Here is a 19219-nt window from a genome sequence, read left to right as displayed (position 1 = left end):
CAAGGAACCACATGGGGTTGAGGTTCTCAGTACCCCACTGTCCCCAGTGACTGGTGTGGTCCGTTTGCAGGACTCGGCCACGTGAGGAATGCTCTGTCGTTCATCTTAGATCCAGACATTCCTTCATCCCACTTCCTCCAAGGCAGACAGGTCACCCTGGCTCAACAGGAAAGATGGCTTGAAGACATGATGCACCTTATATGCCACGGGGGTGAGAGCATGGAAAACAAGTTGGCAAGCTGCAGAGGAAAGTGTGCATGGGAAATGCTTCAAGTCTGAAGCTCACCTGAGCGTGCCTGGATGCTTCAATAGCATGATGAATTTTCCGTTCCTGGCTCATTATTTTAAAGACAGGTCTGCCTGTCTTGGTCATATCTTGCATGTGCTTCCAGGCATCCTTGGCCCTGGAACAGGAAGGACACACAGACTAATTCAGTTTTCATCATCCTCTAAACCCTCCTCTAGGGCTTTGAGTCTTGCTATAGAATTGGAAATACTCTAAAATCCAACATATTACTATTTACTAATATTACTAAAATAGCCTTGCTGATGTCCACTGTTTCCTTACATTACCTTTTTTTAATGAAGCTTCAGTAATAAGAGAATCAGATCCTCAGCTGATGTGCCCTGGCAGATCCCCTGAGAAGATAATGGAAACTTCCCAGCTTATTCTGGGGTCCCTATACTTTCACTGAAAGACTCAGAATGACTTCTTCTGGCCCTGCTGTTACATTTGTGCTCCAAATCTGTTCCCTCATCCTTCATTCCTTTTTCAAAGAAAGGTGCCACCTGGCACTAGCACAGACTTCCAAGGGTGTAGGTGGAGGAAGGAGGCTGTCACCATTCAGCATTCAGGTGCTGAATGCTTGTTCCCGCTCAAGGGATGTGGTTGTGGTTGTGTGCCTCTTTCCATCCACACTGCAATGGGATCTAGTCCCATTGCACACTCCTGCAATTTCCAACCTCCCCCTCACCTGGGCATCTTACGCTCCCCCTTTCTCTTTATCAGGAATGGTATCTAGATGTTTCCTCTGGGTCATGTGGGAACTTGCTGTCCTGCCTTGGGATGAACAAGTAGGAATCTTATTCCCTTTGCTTTGGTATGAGTGAGGGAGGAGTCCATCCCACAGCATTTTTACTGCTCTCAGGTTAGAGGCTGACGCTAATCATGGCCATTAGAAAGGAAGATCTTTGGGGCACAATGTGCTGAGAGATGGACTCATCACCATTTGGGGTTACCTATCTCTCCCCAGTGAACAGGGAAACTGTCCACAGGGTCCCAAGCAGTGAAATAAATCCCACCTTTGATGTCTGCTTGAGCCTTCCCCACTCGTATGCCCACATTATGCAGGAGATCAGACAGCCATCTTAACCAATGGGTTTGCTAGCAGTGTTTATACTTTTACATCTCCATTTGATTTTGTTTCCAAGAAAAAGGACCGTCAAGTCTAGGGAAGAAGTAGGAGAACTGGTGGGTTTTCTATCCCCCACAATGAGGCAGAGGGGTGGTAACAGGAGCCACATAGCAGCCACACGTGATGGGGCAAGGAGAAGGTGTGAGGCTCACCTTTCCCTAGCTCTGACCACACTTCCTCTAAAACTGGAAACAAGATGGCAATTTCAGTATGATTCTGGGTCTGATCTGACAAGCCCTACAGAGCAGCTGGCTAATTAGCCACGCTGTAGGGCCACGCTGACCGGGCTACGCCACTCCCTGGCCCTCACCTGCATCTCCACCTGGCTCTGCACCCCGTTGGGTGGCTCAATCACAACCAGCCCAGGTCTCCAGCTCTGCCCAGTGCAAGACTGGACAGACAGGCCTGCTGAGGTTTCATGCCCTTCGATGGGTTTTGGCCCTTAGAAGGAAGACAGCTTTAAACCAGCAATACTCTTAGCACTGTGGTGTTTTTCTGGGGGTTAGCCATAAAACATCCCTGGCAGTCTGGGGGTTGTAACATGAATGGGGGAGAGAACACGTAGGATGTTTGCCAGACCTCTTTCCCCATTGTCCCTTCTGCCTGTGAGCGCTCAGGTCTCCTTTCCTCCAACCAGTGGCTCCCTGCCTCTGATTTTTTTCCTGTTTCAGGGTTTGTTAGCCAAAGGCGCAGCTCGCCTCAATGAGCGGCCGATACCTTCCAAGCTGGGTGTGAAGATGAGGTATGTGAAAAACATGAGCCGTTTGAACCAAGTCCCACAGTGAGATTTACCAATCTGTCTGGCCATGGTGCTGCTGCTTCCTGAAGGCAGACATACCTTGCTGCCGCCGGGCCCTGCTCACCGTCGCTTGTAACAGCTCTCCTCCCTCCTGCTTTCTGCAGCAGGAAAACCAGCTGGCCTTAGTGGGAGCTCCCCTCCTCCCTCAGCTGCTCTCAGTTGTTCGGGTTGCACGAAGTAACCCCACGCCAGCAGTCGCCTGCGGCTCCCATGGCAAAGTGTGAGTTAAATTAGAGATGTTGCAAGCCATGGATGGTGTTATGTGTTGATCCTCAGAGGGGACTTGGCTGCGGAGGGGTGTTAACTCGTGCTGTTTTGCCAGAGCGAGGGTGTATGAAGGGTATAAAACACCCATGCCCAGCTGGCAGAACAGGATATAAGAGGCTGGGGCACGAGGATGCAAGATGAAAGATAATGAGGTTGCTTCACCCAGCATCCTCTTTCCTATTCCTGTCTACTTTCTTTCCCCATCCTTTCACCAGAAGGGTAAAGCAGGATGAGTGGGGATGTAGGTGTGCACTGAACAAGGAGGCACAACAGCATAGCCTCTCTCCTCTGGCACACCAAGGTGGCATTGGCCAAACACAGGACACTGCTACTTACTTTCTCACTTCTCAGAGTCACTGACTTCAAAAAAATGGCATATCTTTGATGAATTACCAAAAATCACCCCAAGCCTACCATCTGTTCTTACTGCTCTTTGTCCAGCAACGAGCACCCACCTGCCCAGAGCAGCCACTGTCCTTTAATTTGCCCAGTATTGAGACAAACAAGCCCTCACCCATGTTGTTCTCATCTCCTGCGTGATAAGGGACCATACATGGCCACTTGCCTGGAGCCCCCATGTTGCAGGAGCCTCACAGGCCCATAGTATCCTGTTACCACATTGCTTTGCTGACACTCCCTCATACATAATGTGTCTGTGATTACTTGCTAGAGGCGAGAAGCAGAGGCCACTCCTCTCCTATGCTCCTTAAATAGTTAAATGCATTGGTCAGCTGGGAGCAAGCCTGACAGCTGCAAGAGGTGCTGCTCCCAGGACAGAGCCCGGTCTGCATGTAAGTAAGCTCTTTGATAGGTACATTTTATAGCTGCTGTGATAGTGCCTGGGGTGTCTCCAACTTCCTCTATGTAGAGATAAGTAGGCACCTAAAGTTTCATTTCAATTCTTCCATTATTTTGGATACATTTCCTGGATTTTTATTGTTGGTTTTTTTTTTCACATGAAGTGTTGCTCTCTGAAAATCAGCTCTGCTTAATGTTGAAGCTACTAGTAATTTTTTTTAATAGCTGGATACAGCATTATATGTAGCTCTGTGGGTGTTCTTTTGTTTTAGTGTGTGTTTGTGTGTCAGGAGAGAAGTTTGTGTGTGTACATCTGTGTGCATGGACTTATGCCTGTTTATGAGGCAGGTAAGAGTGGTGTGTATCTCTAGTTGATACACACTTTCGTAAGCACAGAAAATGATCAAAATGGAAAAACAATCCTTAGGCTGTGGAAAAGTAGTAGAGAGGGAAGTTGGTAGTAAGGGGATGAGCCCTGTTATGGGCGGGGGAAAAAAAGGCTGAATTTTAACCTGTGTATCTAATACAGATGTTGGAAGCGTGGAAAAGTGCTGATGTGGCATCCCCGTGTCTTTCCAGCATTGTAGGGGAAGAAGGTGGGGGGCAGCATTAGTGTGAACATATACACAGACAGACAACACACAGCCTGACCTGTACAAAACCATTTGAAGCCTGTTCTCTCTATCTCCTCAAGGCCTGGTATGGCACAATGGCAGCCACTAATCCTTCCCCTACTTGCCCTGAAAGGCAGATCATACCCTAGACTCCTTCCTTCTCATTATGGGGCCTGCCAGTTAAAAACCAGCGTGCGGTGTGCCTGGCCTAAGGAGAATGAGGCAGCCGTTAAAGCTAACGGGCGATACTCGGCCCTTTTGGCTCGTTATGTCATTTGCCTCAAGCCTCTCATTATTGTTTTCTGGGGATTGGTGCGTATTGCTTCATTTTTCTTTTGTGTTTTGTCTGGGGGGGGGAGGGGAACAACCTGTGAGAAACATGTAAATGGTCACTGCCCCCCGCAAATGTCTTCTGTACAGACAGGGTGTTAACGTAGTGAAGGGGCGTACGGTCAGCCATGCACACCCCTGCAGGTATTTTAAGTACCAGTCCAAAGTTTAACTAGCTTCACTGTTCCAAAGCAGAAAGCAGTCTATTCCTTAGAAAGCCATGTCTGAGGAAACGCACACCAAAACACTGTGCATTTTCTATTCCATTTCAAAACCCCAACGATTTGTGTACTTGGCTAAAGGACCAGCCCCACTCTGGTGGTGGCAGGACTCAGTGTGAGGGGCCATGCCAAGAGGCTCTAAGGGCTGCACGGAGCTGTGGTTCCCAACAAGGAGGTATCTTCCAGCTGCCTAGCCACTGTCCTGCCTCCAAACAGGGCCAGCAGCAGAGGTCTAGAGAAAAGCTTGAGGTGACCTATAAAGCCATGAAGGGTGAAGAAGAAGCCCCTCAAGAAAAGGTAGACAGTGGTAGGCACTGGAAGTAATAAACCTGGGTAACAGCATTCAAAGCTCAGCCTTGCTTTTATATGATAGCAATTCAGTATGGTTGTGGCAACTGGTTACAGCACAGCCTGCAGGTGGGCAGAGGGTGGGGCCTTCAAGGTTTTATTTGCAGTGGGATTCCAGAAAGTCAGGAAGTCCATCTCTCAAGAAGAGTAAAAACCACTGGTATATCCCTGAACTTCAGTCCTCATTGTGCCATTAGCCACAAAACCCAGGACTGCCAGCAAAGCAGAATAGAAGGCAGAGAAGGGAAATGTGGGTTTGGGGAGCAACGGAGAAAATCTCGCTCTCAGAAAGACAATTTACTTTGAGTAAGTCTTTTTCAGTCTTTCACTTTCATCTAGTGTCCAGCCAAAGTATAGACCGCTTTTTTTTTCCACATTATGCCCTCTGAACGAGGAACACCAAGACAGATTTCACTTCTGCAGAATATTGTGATCACTGATTTCTACTGCAGCCAAGTAGAAGTCACCAGATTGGGCTGGGGTGGAGAGGAGTTTCTTAATCCACGGGGCAGTTTACTTGGATCTGGCTTGCGACTGGGAAAGAATCTTGCCTTCCTATTCTTCTGTATAGTCCAAAAAACCCTGGTTGGCTAAAAGCTAGATTCCACCCAAACCGTGTGGTCCCACACACCCACTGTTGGTGCAGTTTGTTAATACTCCACGATATGTCCCCAGTTCCCTTGCTGCAGTTATAAATCTCTGCATGCCTCTGCCAATGGGTCCTGTAGAGGCCCTGAGCTCAACTCACGCAGCCGCCCGTCGTGGTTATTTGGCTATTAATAGATTCCAGGCAGACCAGTCACAAGCCAGCCAGCAGGGTAAACACGCTCATTAAAAGGTAATAGTTGCAAGAAGGAGGAAACCTAACCAGGAATAGCTAACCTTAATCATCCAGGATGTTCAGGCAATTTCAGGCGCACAGTCTGCACTTCAGTGGGCTCATCCTAGCTGGATTGGAGAGGAAATGCCTGACTTTCCTGAGTCAGGAGTAGTGAGCATCCCAGTGTGAGGCATGGGGAGGGAGGATAAAACATCTCCTTGCCACCAGTGCCTGCAAGCAGGGTGGGGAAGAGGAGGCTGCCAGCTGGGGATGTGGGCTGCCCTGACCTGGGGTTCAGGCTGCTATCTTTTCCAAAAGATATCGTCATTTTAGGACTGCCATGTGTCTCTGGGGTGATGGGCGGGCAGAGGTGCTTTGAGGAAGCTTTCTCTAGGCTACCTCAGAAATGTTTCAGAGCATTTCGACCTGTTACCTAACTCTTTAAATGGTTTGTTGTATGAGCTTTAAAGGAGCAAACCCACGGGTATTATAAATCACCAGAGCTCTTGTTGCAATACGTGGGGTTGCAGCCTCTGTTTGTACAGACCCTTTGCAAGAGGAGAGCTGCACACATTAATTGGTGCTGCCTGAAGAGCAAGGAAAACTGCAACAGGGATTTAAGTGGCTTTAAATAAGCAGAAGTTGCACATTTGGGATGAAACTCTTGGCTTCTATTTACAGTTGGGCAAGACTTCATGGGCAGATTTGTACAAAGCTTTTCTAAGATTATCACATACTTTCCAAAGAAGGAGACTTCAGAAAACCAAAAATTAGACATAAATTTGTATCGGAATCGGAACACTGTTGCTGCCAAAAGAAAAGCTTATTATTTTGCATGTGAGATTAAGAAATGGAGTCAAAATTTACTGAGATTTTTCAGAATGGAAGGATTTTGTGGTTTGTTTAGAGGGAGTAATTTAAGTTTCTCTTATACTAAGAATAACTTGGGAAAAAGCTCATAAGCAAAAAAAACAACGTCAAGAACTATAATTTGGCAGAAAATATTTTCTCCCTCAAGTTTTCCTTCTCAGCAAGATAACAAACTTACATCAGTTTGGATTCATTGAGTTCCTTCCCACAGCTCCTCTTCAATTCAGCAGGCTCTACTGTGGATGACTTAGCATGAACAGCCCTTCAACTCTAGAGGCAGAGCCACAATACCAGTATTGTTCCTCTCTCCCTTCCATGGTGTTATTGTTTGAATTATGCTGGTACTTAAGAGCGAGTCATCCTGTTTCCATTGAACTAGTCACTGCAACTGTCAGCGTTATTCCCATGTCCTGGTTCTGATGCTGCATCATCAGCAAAACCAAAGTGAAGCTGAGGGAGCAGTATGTGCCCCTGCATGTATGTGCACGTCCTTCATGCAGAGAGCAACACCATCTGGTTCTCTGAAATCTCCTGCTGTCTTGCCACTGACTTTCAGCGTGGCTCTCTGAGTGCAAGTCGTGCAGCTAGAGGAAAGCAGAGTGCAGTTAGCTACGCAGCAGAGGAGAGGAAAACCGTGGGAAGGACCTGGGCTGGAAGACCCAAAAGGCCAGGTGTGCATTAACCAGCTAAGTTGGTTCTTTCTTTGTTTTTCTTTAGCTTTTACAGCCAGAGTGGAAGTGCAGGATGGCTTTCAGCAACCACACAAACAGCAGTGCGCTCATGCCGAATTCACTCCATATGTTTGTGGAACAAAAGAAGACCCTTCGGTTCAATAATTTCAGCAACCCAGCCTTGGAGATGCAAGAGGAGATAATGGCCTCGTTTTACATCCTCATCATTGTTGGGTTTTTTGGCTTTCTTCTCTTTGTCATGATGCTCAGCAATATTGTTTCCAGCAAGCCTGAAAACTACATTGACTATCTGTATTCTGGGAAGTTTAGCCCTCAGAGAAGCAAGGTGGAGCTTCCCGGAAAGGAGAGCAAAGACACTTTCATTATCAACAGCATTGCCTTACTGGAGCTGCAAAGGCAGGACAGCAAAAACAACCCTGGGTCTGCGGCACCGAGCACAGATGTGGTCCTGAGGAATGTATGAAAACAGTTTGTTTTTGTTATTCTGTTGTGCACAAGGAGCCTAAATAGGGATGTTTTTCATTCATGAGAGCAAGAAACAAGGAGTTGTGCCAGCACAGACACAGATCGGTCTTGTGCAAGCTTCCCACATGCAGCTGTGAAGGTACCCAAGCGAAACCTGTGTTATTTCAGCCCCAGGCCTTTGGAGAGGAGGCTGGAAATCAATCCCTGGATGGCTTAGCTCTTTCACGGCTGTTCCTGTCATGTTTTTATAGCTTGGCTCTTGGGAGAATGGAGGGCCTCCCTTTGCATGCTGTTGCTTCAAGCAGGGACAGAACGTTTCCAGCTGGGCACTGCCGGTGTGCCTGTTTGCTGTTATTATGTATTCATTTATTTATTTACCTGGGGGGTCGGAGCTGCCAGTGAGCCCCTCAGGTGGGCACTCTGCCAGCAGAAACAGCCACACAGCCTCTGCATCCACCCTCACCAGCATGCCAGGTGCCTGGAAGTGGAGACAATCTGACCCATGTCCGTCCCTTCTGGAAGGAAGGTTATTTCAAGGGTCCAGAGGCAGATGTCAGACTTGAACTTGTTTGTTCACTTGGCAGGCTTGGTCTGCAGCAGGTATTTGACAGTGGTCATGCATTTCTCAACAGCTCTCTTCCTGCATGTCAGCCCTTCACCAGCGCCCAGGACAATGAGGAGGACAAGAACATCCTGACATCTCACCAGATTTCCTCCCAGGGCACACCTGGACAGCGTCAGGGCTGACAAGACACAGCTGTAGCCCTCAGGGTTGTGCCAACTTTGTGTCAATAATCCCCAACAAATTCTTTCAGTGTTTAGTACCAGTCCCCTCATCATGAAATCCCACTGAGCCTTCAGCCCTTGCTGCTTCCCCAGGTGGTACACAGTAAGAAGGGTGCCGTGGCAGATTTTAGGTGTCATCTGTGGGCTACTCAGCCTCAGCAGACACAAGAAGGAAGGGTTTGCCCACCACACGGTTCAGGGGTGTTCAATCCACCTGTTCAAGCCCTGGCATACAGGGGTCCAGGATGGGCAGCTATGGCAAGACAAACATTGACAGTGGGCTTCAGCTTGCCATACTTGGTCCACACATTCATCAGAAAAAGCTCTGGAGTCTGACAACCAAAATGACTGAAAATTTGTGGTGCAGATACTCCTGAGAAGTTTAAGGCATTTTGTTTTAGAAGCAAAAATCCTATGAAATCCTAAAAAATGTTGTGCCTGTGGGGTGTGTGTTGCTGGTTTCACTCAGCCTCCTTTATGTTGCTCTGTGTGTTTGCTTTTTGTTACAGAATGAAGTCCTCAAACATTTTGTACCCTAGGAAACATTCCTTCCTAACTTTCCCTACACAGGTTTTTACTCTGTCTCTAACTTCATGTTTTGCTACTGTGATTTTGTTCTTTTTTTTTTTTTTTTTAATGTATGCTTTGCTGTCATGATATAGTTTTGTTATTATTATGAGGTTTTGCCACTGTTTGGTCCAAGCCAACTGCCTGGAAATGATTTACTTCACGTGGTCCATATCCTTAAAGGGAATTTCCACAGCCTGATCTTGTAAGACACATTCCAAGGCTGATACTTCCAGCTGATAGCCAAGATGAAATCCACACCGCTCTCTTGGCTTTCCACACTTCTTCCTTGAATTCCAGAGATTCAGCTTTCCAACACAGACATCTCCTTTTTTGGACAGGTGCATATTCCCTAGACACTGTCTCTAGCAGAGGCCAATGAAGCAGTCGGGTTAGTTTTGGACCTCATTGCCTTTGGCTTCGTTACCACGTCTGGTTTAACAACTGCTCGGTTTGAGCCAGGATTTCTGCTCACTGCTCCTAACGGCGCTCAGTAGCCACGCTCCCACTGCTGCAGCTCAGCTATTCAGATCTGAAAAATGAGAGGTATTTTGAAGGTAGAACAAGCACTTGCAGTTCCAGGTATGTTCCTTCCACCCAGTGTGGGTGTTTTCCAGGAGGTGGTATCACTGTTCATTTTGGAGAAGGATCAATTTCTGCCCAATGCCAGCATTCAGAGGAGAGACTTCAGCCTGACTTACTGTCAGTAGTGCTAATTCCTTCTGTTTGCAGACACAGTTCATCAGTTTTCCCAGTCATTCCACAGTGGCAGGAGCGTGAGCTGAATCTCTCTTTCCATCATGAGCATTAGATACAGGTTTCAGACATCCATCATGTACTCCAAGTTCTGTTCACCCCCTGCAGCAGTGGCTACTGCTTTTCCAGACAGGCTGATGCAAGGGAGGCATCAGGATTGTGGATGAACCCCACAGGTGTTGGAAGTGCTCTTTGCCTCTCTACTAACTGAGCTTCTGAAAACTAGTGCACGATGGAAGTGTACTGATACCCCCTTTGGAGTCCCCCTTGGTTCCTGCTGATACCCTTAGAGGGTCTGGGTTGGGGTCGAGGTGAGCCCTGTGCTCACCATGCAGCAGGTGCTCCACATCCTTACTGAGAGCTAAAATCAGAGCTCAGCCTCTCAGGAGAAGGGCCTAATGGTTTTGTGTGCCCTTCCCAGACCCAGGCACACCTGTCAGCTCTTTGCCAATCCCTTGGCCTTGAAACTTTCCCTTCTCTTTTTCCTTCCCCACCTCAAGGAGACACACATGTGCATACACACAGTTTCAGTCACATCTGATTAAAAAAACTTCAATTCCTAAAGTTACCCTATTCCTAGAGAGTCCAGGCAATAGATGGTCAAGTATTTCTACCTGAAATAGTGGCCGTGCTTAGGCAAAAGGCATAACTGTGGTGCCACCAGAGGGGAGGCTGGTTAGCTCAAGCTTTAGCTTGACAGTCCTTAATGCTGGAAACCAAATTCCAACAGTTTTCACAAGGTGTCTTGCCAGTCTTTGGGGGAAACTGTCAGCAGTTGTACTAGCTCTGTTCTGAGAGGTTTATGGCTCTTGCTTTAGGTGTTTACTTAATGTATTTTCTAAAGTTTCCACCTCTTTCTGTTTCCATCCCCATCTTGGAATCTTGGTGAGAGCTTCTCTTACTGGTTCTGTCACAGATCAAGAGATAAAATTACACATTTTTGGAAGGTCTCTTGACACCAGAAATACTACTTTGGCATGGGACATTCAGGACTTCATCAGACAGCTAGGAGGGAAAATAGATTATTTGAATTGCGTTTGGTGTTTGTTAGAAAAAGAATCCCAACTTCTCTGGATCCATGTAAGAAAGGAAGAGAACGAAATTCCCTGTAGAATGATGTTATCAAGTTTTGGTTTTGAAAAATATGTCAAACTTACAAATCATTTTATTTATATAAAAACAAAATGTTAAATTTCAAAATTAGCAACTTAATTTTAGCTGCTACCTGTAATTTAATACAGCAGTAAAAACATCCACTGTTCACTTGAAATGATGCCCACTCTTTATGTGTAATTCATCATGTTCTGTATTTCATTATGTTTTTATTTGGCATTCTAAAATAAAGGGTCTGCGATGATTTTTAGCTTGCTTATAGAATGTGGTGACTGGTAACCTAATAACATAATTACTACTGAAATGGGTAATTGGTATGCATCTGATAATTGGTATCCTAATTGCTTCATTAATAGGGACTTTGTTCGTGGGTAATTGGTAAATTTGTTATTTAGTGAAGCAGTTCAATGAAATTTGGTGAAGTACCAAAAAAGTGCATTGTGGGGAGGTGGTGTTGCTGCTCAGCCCCCACTTGTGTACCCAGGCAGTGATTGGAGGAGCTGGCAGCAGGCAGAGGCCAGGTCCTCCTGCCTCCTTCCCAGGGAAGCAGGATGCCTCTGGGACCCAGCATCCTTATCAAATGCTCCATGTGCCACTGAGCTCCCTCTCCCACACCCACAGGGAACTGGGGACAGGTACCACCCATGGCTGGCACCCTGTTGTGTGGGTGCTGGGTGCCATGGCTGCATGCGCTGAGGGTGGCAGGGGAAGATGGGTGGTCCCAGCACTGATGCCCAAACCCCAACCTTCAGGGCACTGCCTTATGGCCAGAAGCAGGTCTTGCTGTTGGGGCGAGAGCAGGAGACTCTGGTGCAGTGGCTGAAGGATAGGAGAGCAATGAGAAGTGTCTTCTCCCAAATCCCACAGGCAGTTGTGAGGCAGTGAATATGCCCAGGGATTGTAGCACTGTGTGGCCTTGCTAGGGAATGTTGGACATCTAAAATTACCAAAGGAGGAAAGGTCTCTGCCCCAAAGTGATCACTGGCTCTATGCACATGGGGTGGGAGGGAAAAGAGGGAAATGTAACACAGCAGATGGAAGGCAGTGTAGGAAATACAATGCATATTTTTGCATCTCAGCCCAGTGTCTTCTGTGTGCTGCCCGAGTTTTTAAATGATATTGACATGCTAGGACCATGAACTTCTAAAGCAGGTGAACAGGTGGGTTTATGTCACATATAGATGCATATATATGGTTGCACTCAATAAATTCCATGGTTGCACTCAAACAGTTGCAGTCAATGGCTCAATGTCTGAGTGGAGAGCAGTGATGAGTGGTGTTCCTCAGGGGTCATCACTGGGAATAGCATTGTTTAACATCTTTGTCAGAGATATGGACTGTAGGATTGACTGTGCCCTGAACACTTTTGCTGATGACACCAAGCTGTGGGGTGCAGTCGACACGCTGGAGGAAAGGGATGCTGTCCAGAGGGACCTTGACAGGCTGGAGAGATGGGCCCATGTGAACTGCATGAAGTTCGACAAGACCAAGTGCAAGGTGCTGTATGTGGGTCAGCACAATCCCAAACACAACTTCAGGCTGGGCAGAGATCAGATTGAGAGCAGCCCTGAGGAGGACTTGGAGTGTTGGTGGACAAGCTCAACATGAGCTGGCAATATGTACTTGCAGCCAAGAAAGTCAACCATGTCCTGGGCTGCATCAAAAGCAGTGTGACCAACTGGTTGAAGGGGGTCATTGTGCCCCTCTACTTTGCTCTGTTAGACCTCATCTGGGTACTGTGTCCAGCTCTGGGGTCCCCAGTAAAAGAAAGACATGGAGCTGCTGCCGCAAGCCCACAGAAGGGTCACAAAGATGATCCAAGGGCTGGAGCACCTCTCCTGTGAAGACAGGCAGAGAGACTTGGGCTTCCTCAGCCTGGAGAAGAGAAGGTTCCAGAAGACCTTACTGCAGCCTTCCAGTACCTGAAGGGGACTTACAGGAAAGCTGGAGAGGGACTGGCTACAAGGGCATGGAGTGACAGGACAAGGGGTAATGGCCTTAAACTGAAGAAGGGCAGATTCAGATCAGATATTAGGAAGAAATTCTTCCCTGTGAGGGCGGTGAGGCCCTGGCACAGGCTGCCCAGAGAAGCTGTGGCTGCCCCATCAACCCTGTTAGTGTTCAGGGCCAAGTTGGATGGGGCTTTGGGCAACCTGGTCTAGTGGAGGATGTCCCTGCCCCTGGGATGATCTTTAAGGTTCTTCCAACCCAAACTATTCCGTGATACATAGATTCTATATTAATGGGACAGAGGATAATGTACTTCTCAAATAGTTATTCAGAAAAGGACATGAAAACAGTCCGTCCCTCCTGCCTCACTACGTATCAACTACATTATCATTAGTATTTTTATAACTATTTAGTTAGGCTCAGACCATTTCATGGGGTTTGAAGGAGCCAGGGCCAGGTGAAGGTGCAGGCATGGTGATGCCACCTGACAGCCTAAGAGTGTCCCCATATTCTTCTGGGACAGCACCACAGTACAGTGACATAGACCTTGCCCATGCCCGAGGACTCACAAGCAGAGAGGCTGGATTCTACCTCCTTCATTCATGCTGCTAAGTCCCTTTATCAGGGATAAAGAACAGACTACAACAGGGGACTGTCTGTCACTCACCATTTCACTTGATATTGCAAAAGCACAAAAACCCAGAGAGATTGAGGAACAGTGTAAGGACTGTTCACTTTAGGGGGTCTGAACTGAGGAATATCAAACCTACTTTTCCTGGGCAACCCCAGCTGCACCTACATGTGTGGTCCAGTTCAGATGAGGACTGTGCCTTTGAAGCACATCTCCTGACTGCTGCTGGTTGTCTCACAGAGGAGTCTCAGCACAGAGCTGCTGCTTGCCTCCGGTGACTGTGGGGGGGACAGGTTTGAGAGGGACAAGGCAGACAGTGCCAGAGCCATCCTTGGCCTGGCATGGCTGGGAGGGCACAGGTACAAGCCCAGCTAGGGAGGAAGGAAAGGGGAATTCCTGCCTCACTCTTGCACCCACTCACCCTGCCCAAATGCTACCACAGTTGTCCCTTGCCCTGTTTCCTACTGGTACCCATTCACAATTAGAAGATAGCTTAAAAAGCAAGAATAACAAAAGCAACATGCCATTTTTATGCCTATCTAGGGACAGCATGCTCCAACTCCTGCACAGTTTAGTAAATCTTCTTGGGAAAGAAGAGAGGGGAATGACACATTGAATTTAGGTAACAGGGAATATAATCTATGGTTCCAGTGGGTGTCACAGATGGGATGCTGAGGCACCAAGGAAAATTGGGGAATAAGATTTCTCTACAGGTAGTTCTATTGACACTTTACATCCAGTTGCTGAACAAAGAGCTCCCTAAATCAGCATTTTGGGGGATCTCAGATCCTTATGAGGCCTCTAAACATGGTGCTTTTCAAAACTAATAAGCACCCAGTAACTCTAGTAGGACTACCTAATCCAGTTTATGCTCCTGGTGTAGAGTTACTAAGGACATTAAAAGAGAAAGATATGCCATCATTTTTCATCTGGCTAACAGTTAAACTATGAAGGCTTCTTACTGGGGGTGTACCCTTCTTCTCATATCCAGTTTCCAGGCTTCTGCTCTCTGTGTGATGCTGCTAACATGCCATGCCATGCCCCATCACTCCTCTGCCTCACCAAGGAGAGCAGCCAGACAGCTGAGTTAGACACCACTGGCCATATTCCTCTTCAGACATCTCTTGACTTCAGTTTCCCAGTGTTTTAGGGAGAAGGAAACCCGTTCCAGAGGAGATGCAGCAATTTGCAAATCCACCTCTCAGGCACATACTTTGCAGGGGCTGCTTTGACGCTGCTTCAGAGAGACAGTGTCTGCAGTACTGAGGAGACTGCATCTTAATGGTGTTTTTTTAGGGGGAAACAAATATTCTGGAAAGTCTTACAACAGGAGAAAAAAATATCCAAGGAGGCCAGCCCGTGCTGGCAGGTATGGATACTTGTTCACTCTGGCAGCAGCCAAAGGTGGGTGCCCTGGAGGGACAAACTGCTGTTAAGAGGTAATCCAACCACCCATCAGCAGAACAGTATCTTCCAAGAGCTGTGTGATTCTCTATGGGAAGTGCATAATTGTGGTGAGGGATAAAAGGCAGCTGATGCATGTGGGGGGCAAAAGAAAGCTGAGGAGCTGGAGATGGGAACTCTGTTGACAGTCCCACCAGTGGTCTACATGTCTGGCATTGAGTGTTGCCCTGAAGCTGCTAGAGCCGATGGCCAAAAGCTTCTTGTGCCATCATCTTACAGCTATCTCTATCCTATGGACATCTCCTGGTCTTCTTCAAAATGGTTTATTATAAACAACAGGTAGGACTTTGCCCTGAGGTCCATTGAGAGGACCCACTCCTAGAGGTGTCTCTTCTTCAGGGACCTGATTGTTAAAGACTAGAGCAGATGATTCCTAACAAATGGGAGATAGCAATAAAGAGAGTGAAGAGATGGGAGAACTGCTACCTTGACACACTTTCTGCAATGGGTCTTCCTGCCATCAGGCTTCAAAGGTGTTTTGATTGATGTTGAATGTTGCAGCTCTGCTAAGCCCTCTCCTTTGAAGGGTGTAAACTGAAAAGCCATGTGTCAACAGCACTAATGAAAGTGCTTTAAAATTTAAATCCAGATGTTTCATTGCAGGTGTATCGGAGGACTAAGCTGATATGTACTCTATTTGCACTGGGAAGGGACAGTTAACGTGCCTTTTCAGTGGGCCCAGGCATGCCTAAGATCCAGTTTAGCCTGCCTCCTGCACAAACACTTCTGTTATGGCAGTCATGTGACCATGCCTCAGGTGTAAATACACTCAGTTTGGAGAAAGACTGGGTTGTAAAATGAACTCTGTGGGTCAGGCTTGTCTTTGACCCCAGTGGGAGATCTGCTTCTGAGCAGGAAATGTACTGGACCGTGACTGACACCAGAGGCCACAGCTTTAAGAAGTGTGAAGAATTTAACGCGACCACCCCATCATATGCACATTAACATCTGACAGCAGCTCGGTGGTTCATTACACCGAGTACCTTGCTTCCAACCGTGGTCTGCAATGAACATTTCAGTGACAGGTAAAGAGGACCTTTCTACAAGGGAAGTTCCTTTCTGAAGCCTAACAATTAGTAGTTGGTTCAGGCTTTAAAGCGTGAAGAGTTTGGTCTCTCAGGATAAAATAAGTCACTCGGCATTAGAGATTTTCTTTATCTGTGACATCCATTACTGAGAAGTAACGATTCCTCACAGAACTGAGTTCAAAAGATTATTTAAGAGTGATGTAAGGTAATATTTTTTAACAGCAGCTTTAAATGTGCAGCTTTTCAGGTTCATTGAACACTTTCTTCTTTTTTTTTTTTTTTTTAAAGCAGCTCCCAATTTACACTCTCTGTATTGCTCATGACTGGGTATGTGCTTATTGTGCACCTCTAGGACAGAGAACTAAGACCATAAAGACATAAAAAAATTAAGTTGTGATTCACAGGTGCACAAAAACATTTCGATACTCTGAGGCAAATCTGAGCAGTTTTTCTCCTGTGTGTGGAAACCATCTAAACAAGCATTGTCATTTGGTGTGGCAGAGAGATACCTAAAAATGCGAGTCTTATCTACCTCCAGAAGAATCCACACATGCAATTCTCAAGAGCTGAGTTGTGAATACACAGAAAAAAATAACCATATTTTCTCAGCTTCATATTCATCAGCAAAAACATCTGCTCATTTTTAACAAATATGGATGTAGCAGAGAATGGAAAATTAGGTTCTTCAAATGCAAGGCAGAAGGAGGAGGGAAGGGGAGAGACTGGAGAGGGGCAGGAATGTTTTTATTGTCTTGATATCATGTCCCTGAAGATAATTTCCCATTGGCTTGAAGCACCAATTGCTCCATTAAGTATTGATGAATACGAAGTGGTGTGAAATCAGCATGAGGAAAGAGATAGTTCCAGTGCCTCTTTACCGCAAGGACAGGCAGTAATTGCACACTGGCTTGGTTTTCTTGGGAAACAAATGATGCACACCCCATTTTCCCAATGACTGTTTACCTTCACCTGGTGACACTACTGGGGAGAAGGAACAGCGTGCTATAGTCAGACCAGCACAAACCCGATGACTTCATTGCCGTGTTCTGGATTCACGTGAAGAAGAACAGGACCAAACCTGAACGGAGCAGAGTCCTGGACTGCTGCCTCATCACAGCTCAGCCTTACCGGTCTCTGCTGCAATGGCTTACGCAGCTGCGGGTTCAGGGCCGCGTTGCAACACTTCTGCGTTGGCTGGGTGTGTCTTCTGCCATCCCTAATTCATGGTGGAGTCCATGGGGCCAGGCACAGAATCACCCGCTTTCCATCCATTTTAGCAATGAGGAAGTATCAAAAGGCAGTAATTTGTGTCACAGGAATTTACCAGTCTTTCCTGGTTTGTATTCTTTGGTAAAACCAGGGTGAAGCTTCCATGAAGGGTTTCATGGAAACAAGCATGAGGAAACAGATAGTGTTTGGTGCCACATCTTGCAGAGACCAAGGAAAAATCATCCTTTCCCTGCAAAGAGCTGTGAAGGCCTCTCTAAACACCTTCACTCTTCCTATCCTGCTAGATTGAGGCCTGGCAAAGCTTTTCTACCCAGTCCGATTTCAAGTGTATGGAAACCTGTGGGCAGGAAAAAGAACGGAGTCTGAAATCAAATGAACTTTGGTATTTTATATAAAATCCTCTGAGATGAGTCGTCTCCTTTCTTCCTCCGCCCCCCACCCCCCCTTTGCTGCTGCAGAAGGGTAATTACAACCCATGTTTTCTACAAAACGTTGTAACCCTTTGTACCAAAGAAAAATATTGTGGCTCATGCAGTTCTGACTCAACTGGTAATTCAGGATGACAAGCAATTCCTTTAACATATGACTAAACAAGCTAATAGGAGGATGTTACCAAATAGCATGCACCTTATTCAAGAGCACTTGAAATAGCATGCATGAGTCCAATATCTTCTTGGTAGGCCTTTAAATACCTATTATTTTATTAGGTTTGCTAGCAATAGCTCTCGTAGTGAGGCTCAGTGCACTTGACCGTTGTAGGATGTCAAAGCCAATCTCTCCGTTCCTGCTCACGACTCTCTCTGTGTGACTGAAATGCACCACTAGAATAAAATGATTAAAGTATCTTTGCATAGAGAGGAGAGGCAGATGCAAATGCATATGTTGATGAAGAAGCTATAACAGATGTCTCTCTGCTCTAAGCGAGCTGGAATGCAAATCACCTGAATTTTCATGATGTCTCATTGACTAATTACTTCTAAATGCTTTTCCAAGCCTCGTCTTCATGGAAACAAACCCCACATTTAGTTTCCTCCAGCTTATGAAGCAGGACTGTAATGATTGGCTCACACTTTTGGGTTTTTTCCTATTTTCAAGGCCTCTGTCCTAGTAGCAAGCTGCAAGCCAGGGTACAGAGGGCTCAAAGGCACTTGGGGCCAGGGATGAGATGGATGGTGTGAGCATCTGCGACTGAGCAGGCAGAACAGGGCCCAGTTTGTGCCATGCCTGAGAACTGGGAGAAAGGTGGCCAGGTAGCAGAAAGGAAACCAACACCACTCAAAGCCCAGCCTCTGTCTCTGTGAACTTGACATCTTCTGCAGCGACCATGTGGAGAGGGTATGAAGAGACATGCAGAGGGGGAAGGAGGAGGGCTATTGGAAAAAATGTTCTATGCAAGAAATGCAAAAGAAGAAAGCTGGTTTAGAAATCAAATACATGTAAGGGCCAGATTAATTTATATGGCTTTAGCTGCACTGAACTGTCTGACATTTCGTGTTGGCTAGCTCTGAAAGCCTCCAGAGGGGAAACATGAACTCACTTACCTGAGCCGTCTCCACACACTCGTGGCATGTACATTTGTTTGTTTTCCACGTGACCGGGAAGATGTCAGAGACAAGACTGTCCCAGGGTAGCCAGCTCCTTCGTGTGAGGTCTGTCAGCTCCTCACCAAACTCCAGTTGAAGGCTGAGGTTGGTACACAGTTAATAGTTAGGGAGAGGGTGCCAACAGTTGATGCATCTTTGGATGAAGTTTTGCAATGACTGTGAAGAACCAGTGAAGGCTGAAACAAGTGAGATTTATTGCAGCATAGTCTCTGGCTCGTCCCATGGCAGAGCTGGAAGGGGAGCTGTTAGAGCTTGCTGCAGAGCTCCTCTTGGGCCAGAGTTGAGGCCAGAGGGTGGCAGTCAGCAAGTGGCAGAGATGCTGACTGAGTGTCACAGGTTAGAGCTGGGATCAAGAACTGTGAAGGGCTCTACCCTGGCCAGAACATTCACAGGGCCTTTACTGAGAAGAGCAAAAAAAACCCGTCTGGAATTGCTGCTCCCCAAGAGGAAA

At 46.8% G+C, this 19219-nt stretch overlaps 1 protein-coding gene across 1 annotated transcript; it reads left to right on the top strand.

The window, feature by feature from the left end:
- Nucleotides 1-14618: 14618 nt before the first annotated feature.
- On the top strand, nt 14619-15392 carry LOC311204981 (protein FAM243B; the record flags this gene model as incomplete). Its single annotated transcript, XM_084279248.1, is given in 9 exon segments — nt 14619-14703; nt 14706-14737; nt 14739-14777; nt 14779-14930; nt 14932-14992; nt 14995-15186; nt 15190-15225; nt 15229-15259; nt 15262-15392. Coding segments are annotated over 9 exon segments (759 nt in total).
- Between the last annotated feature and the right edge of the window lie 3827 nt (nt 15393-19219).

This window comes from Gallinula chloropus (genome assembly GCF_964237585.1).
Source record: "Gallinula chloropus genome assembly, chromosome: 1".
NCBI classification, from domain to species: Eukaryota; Metazoa; Chordata; class Aves; order Gruiformes; family Rallidae; genus Gallinula; species Gallinula chloropus.
Note: the sequence above shows the minus strand (reverse complement) of the source record. Positions and strands in the feature narration are given on the sequence as shown.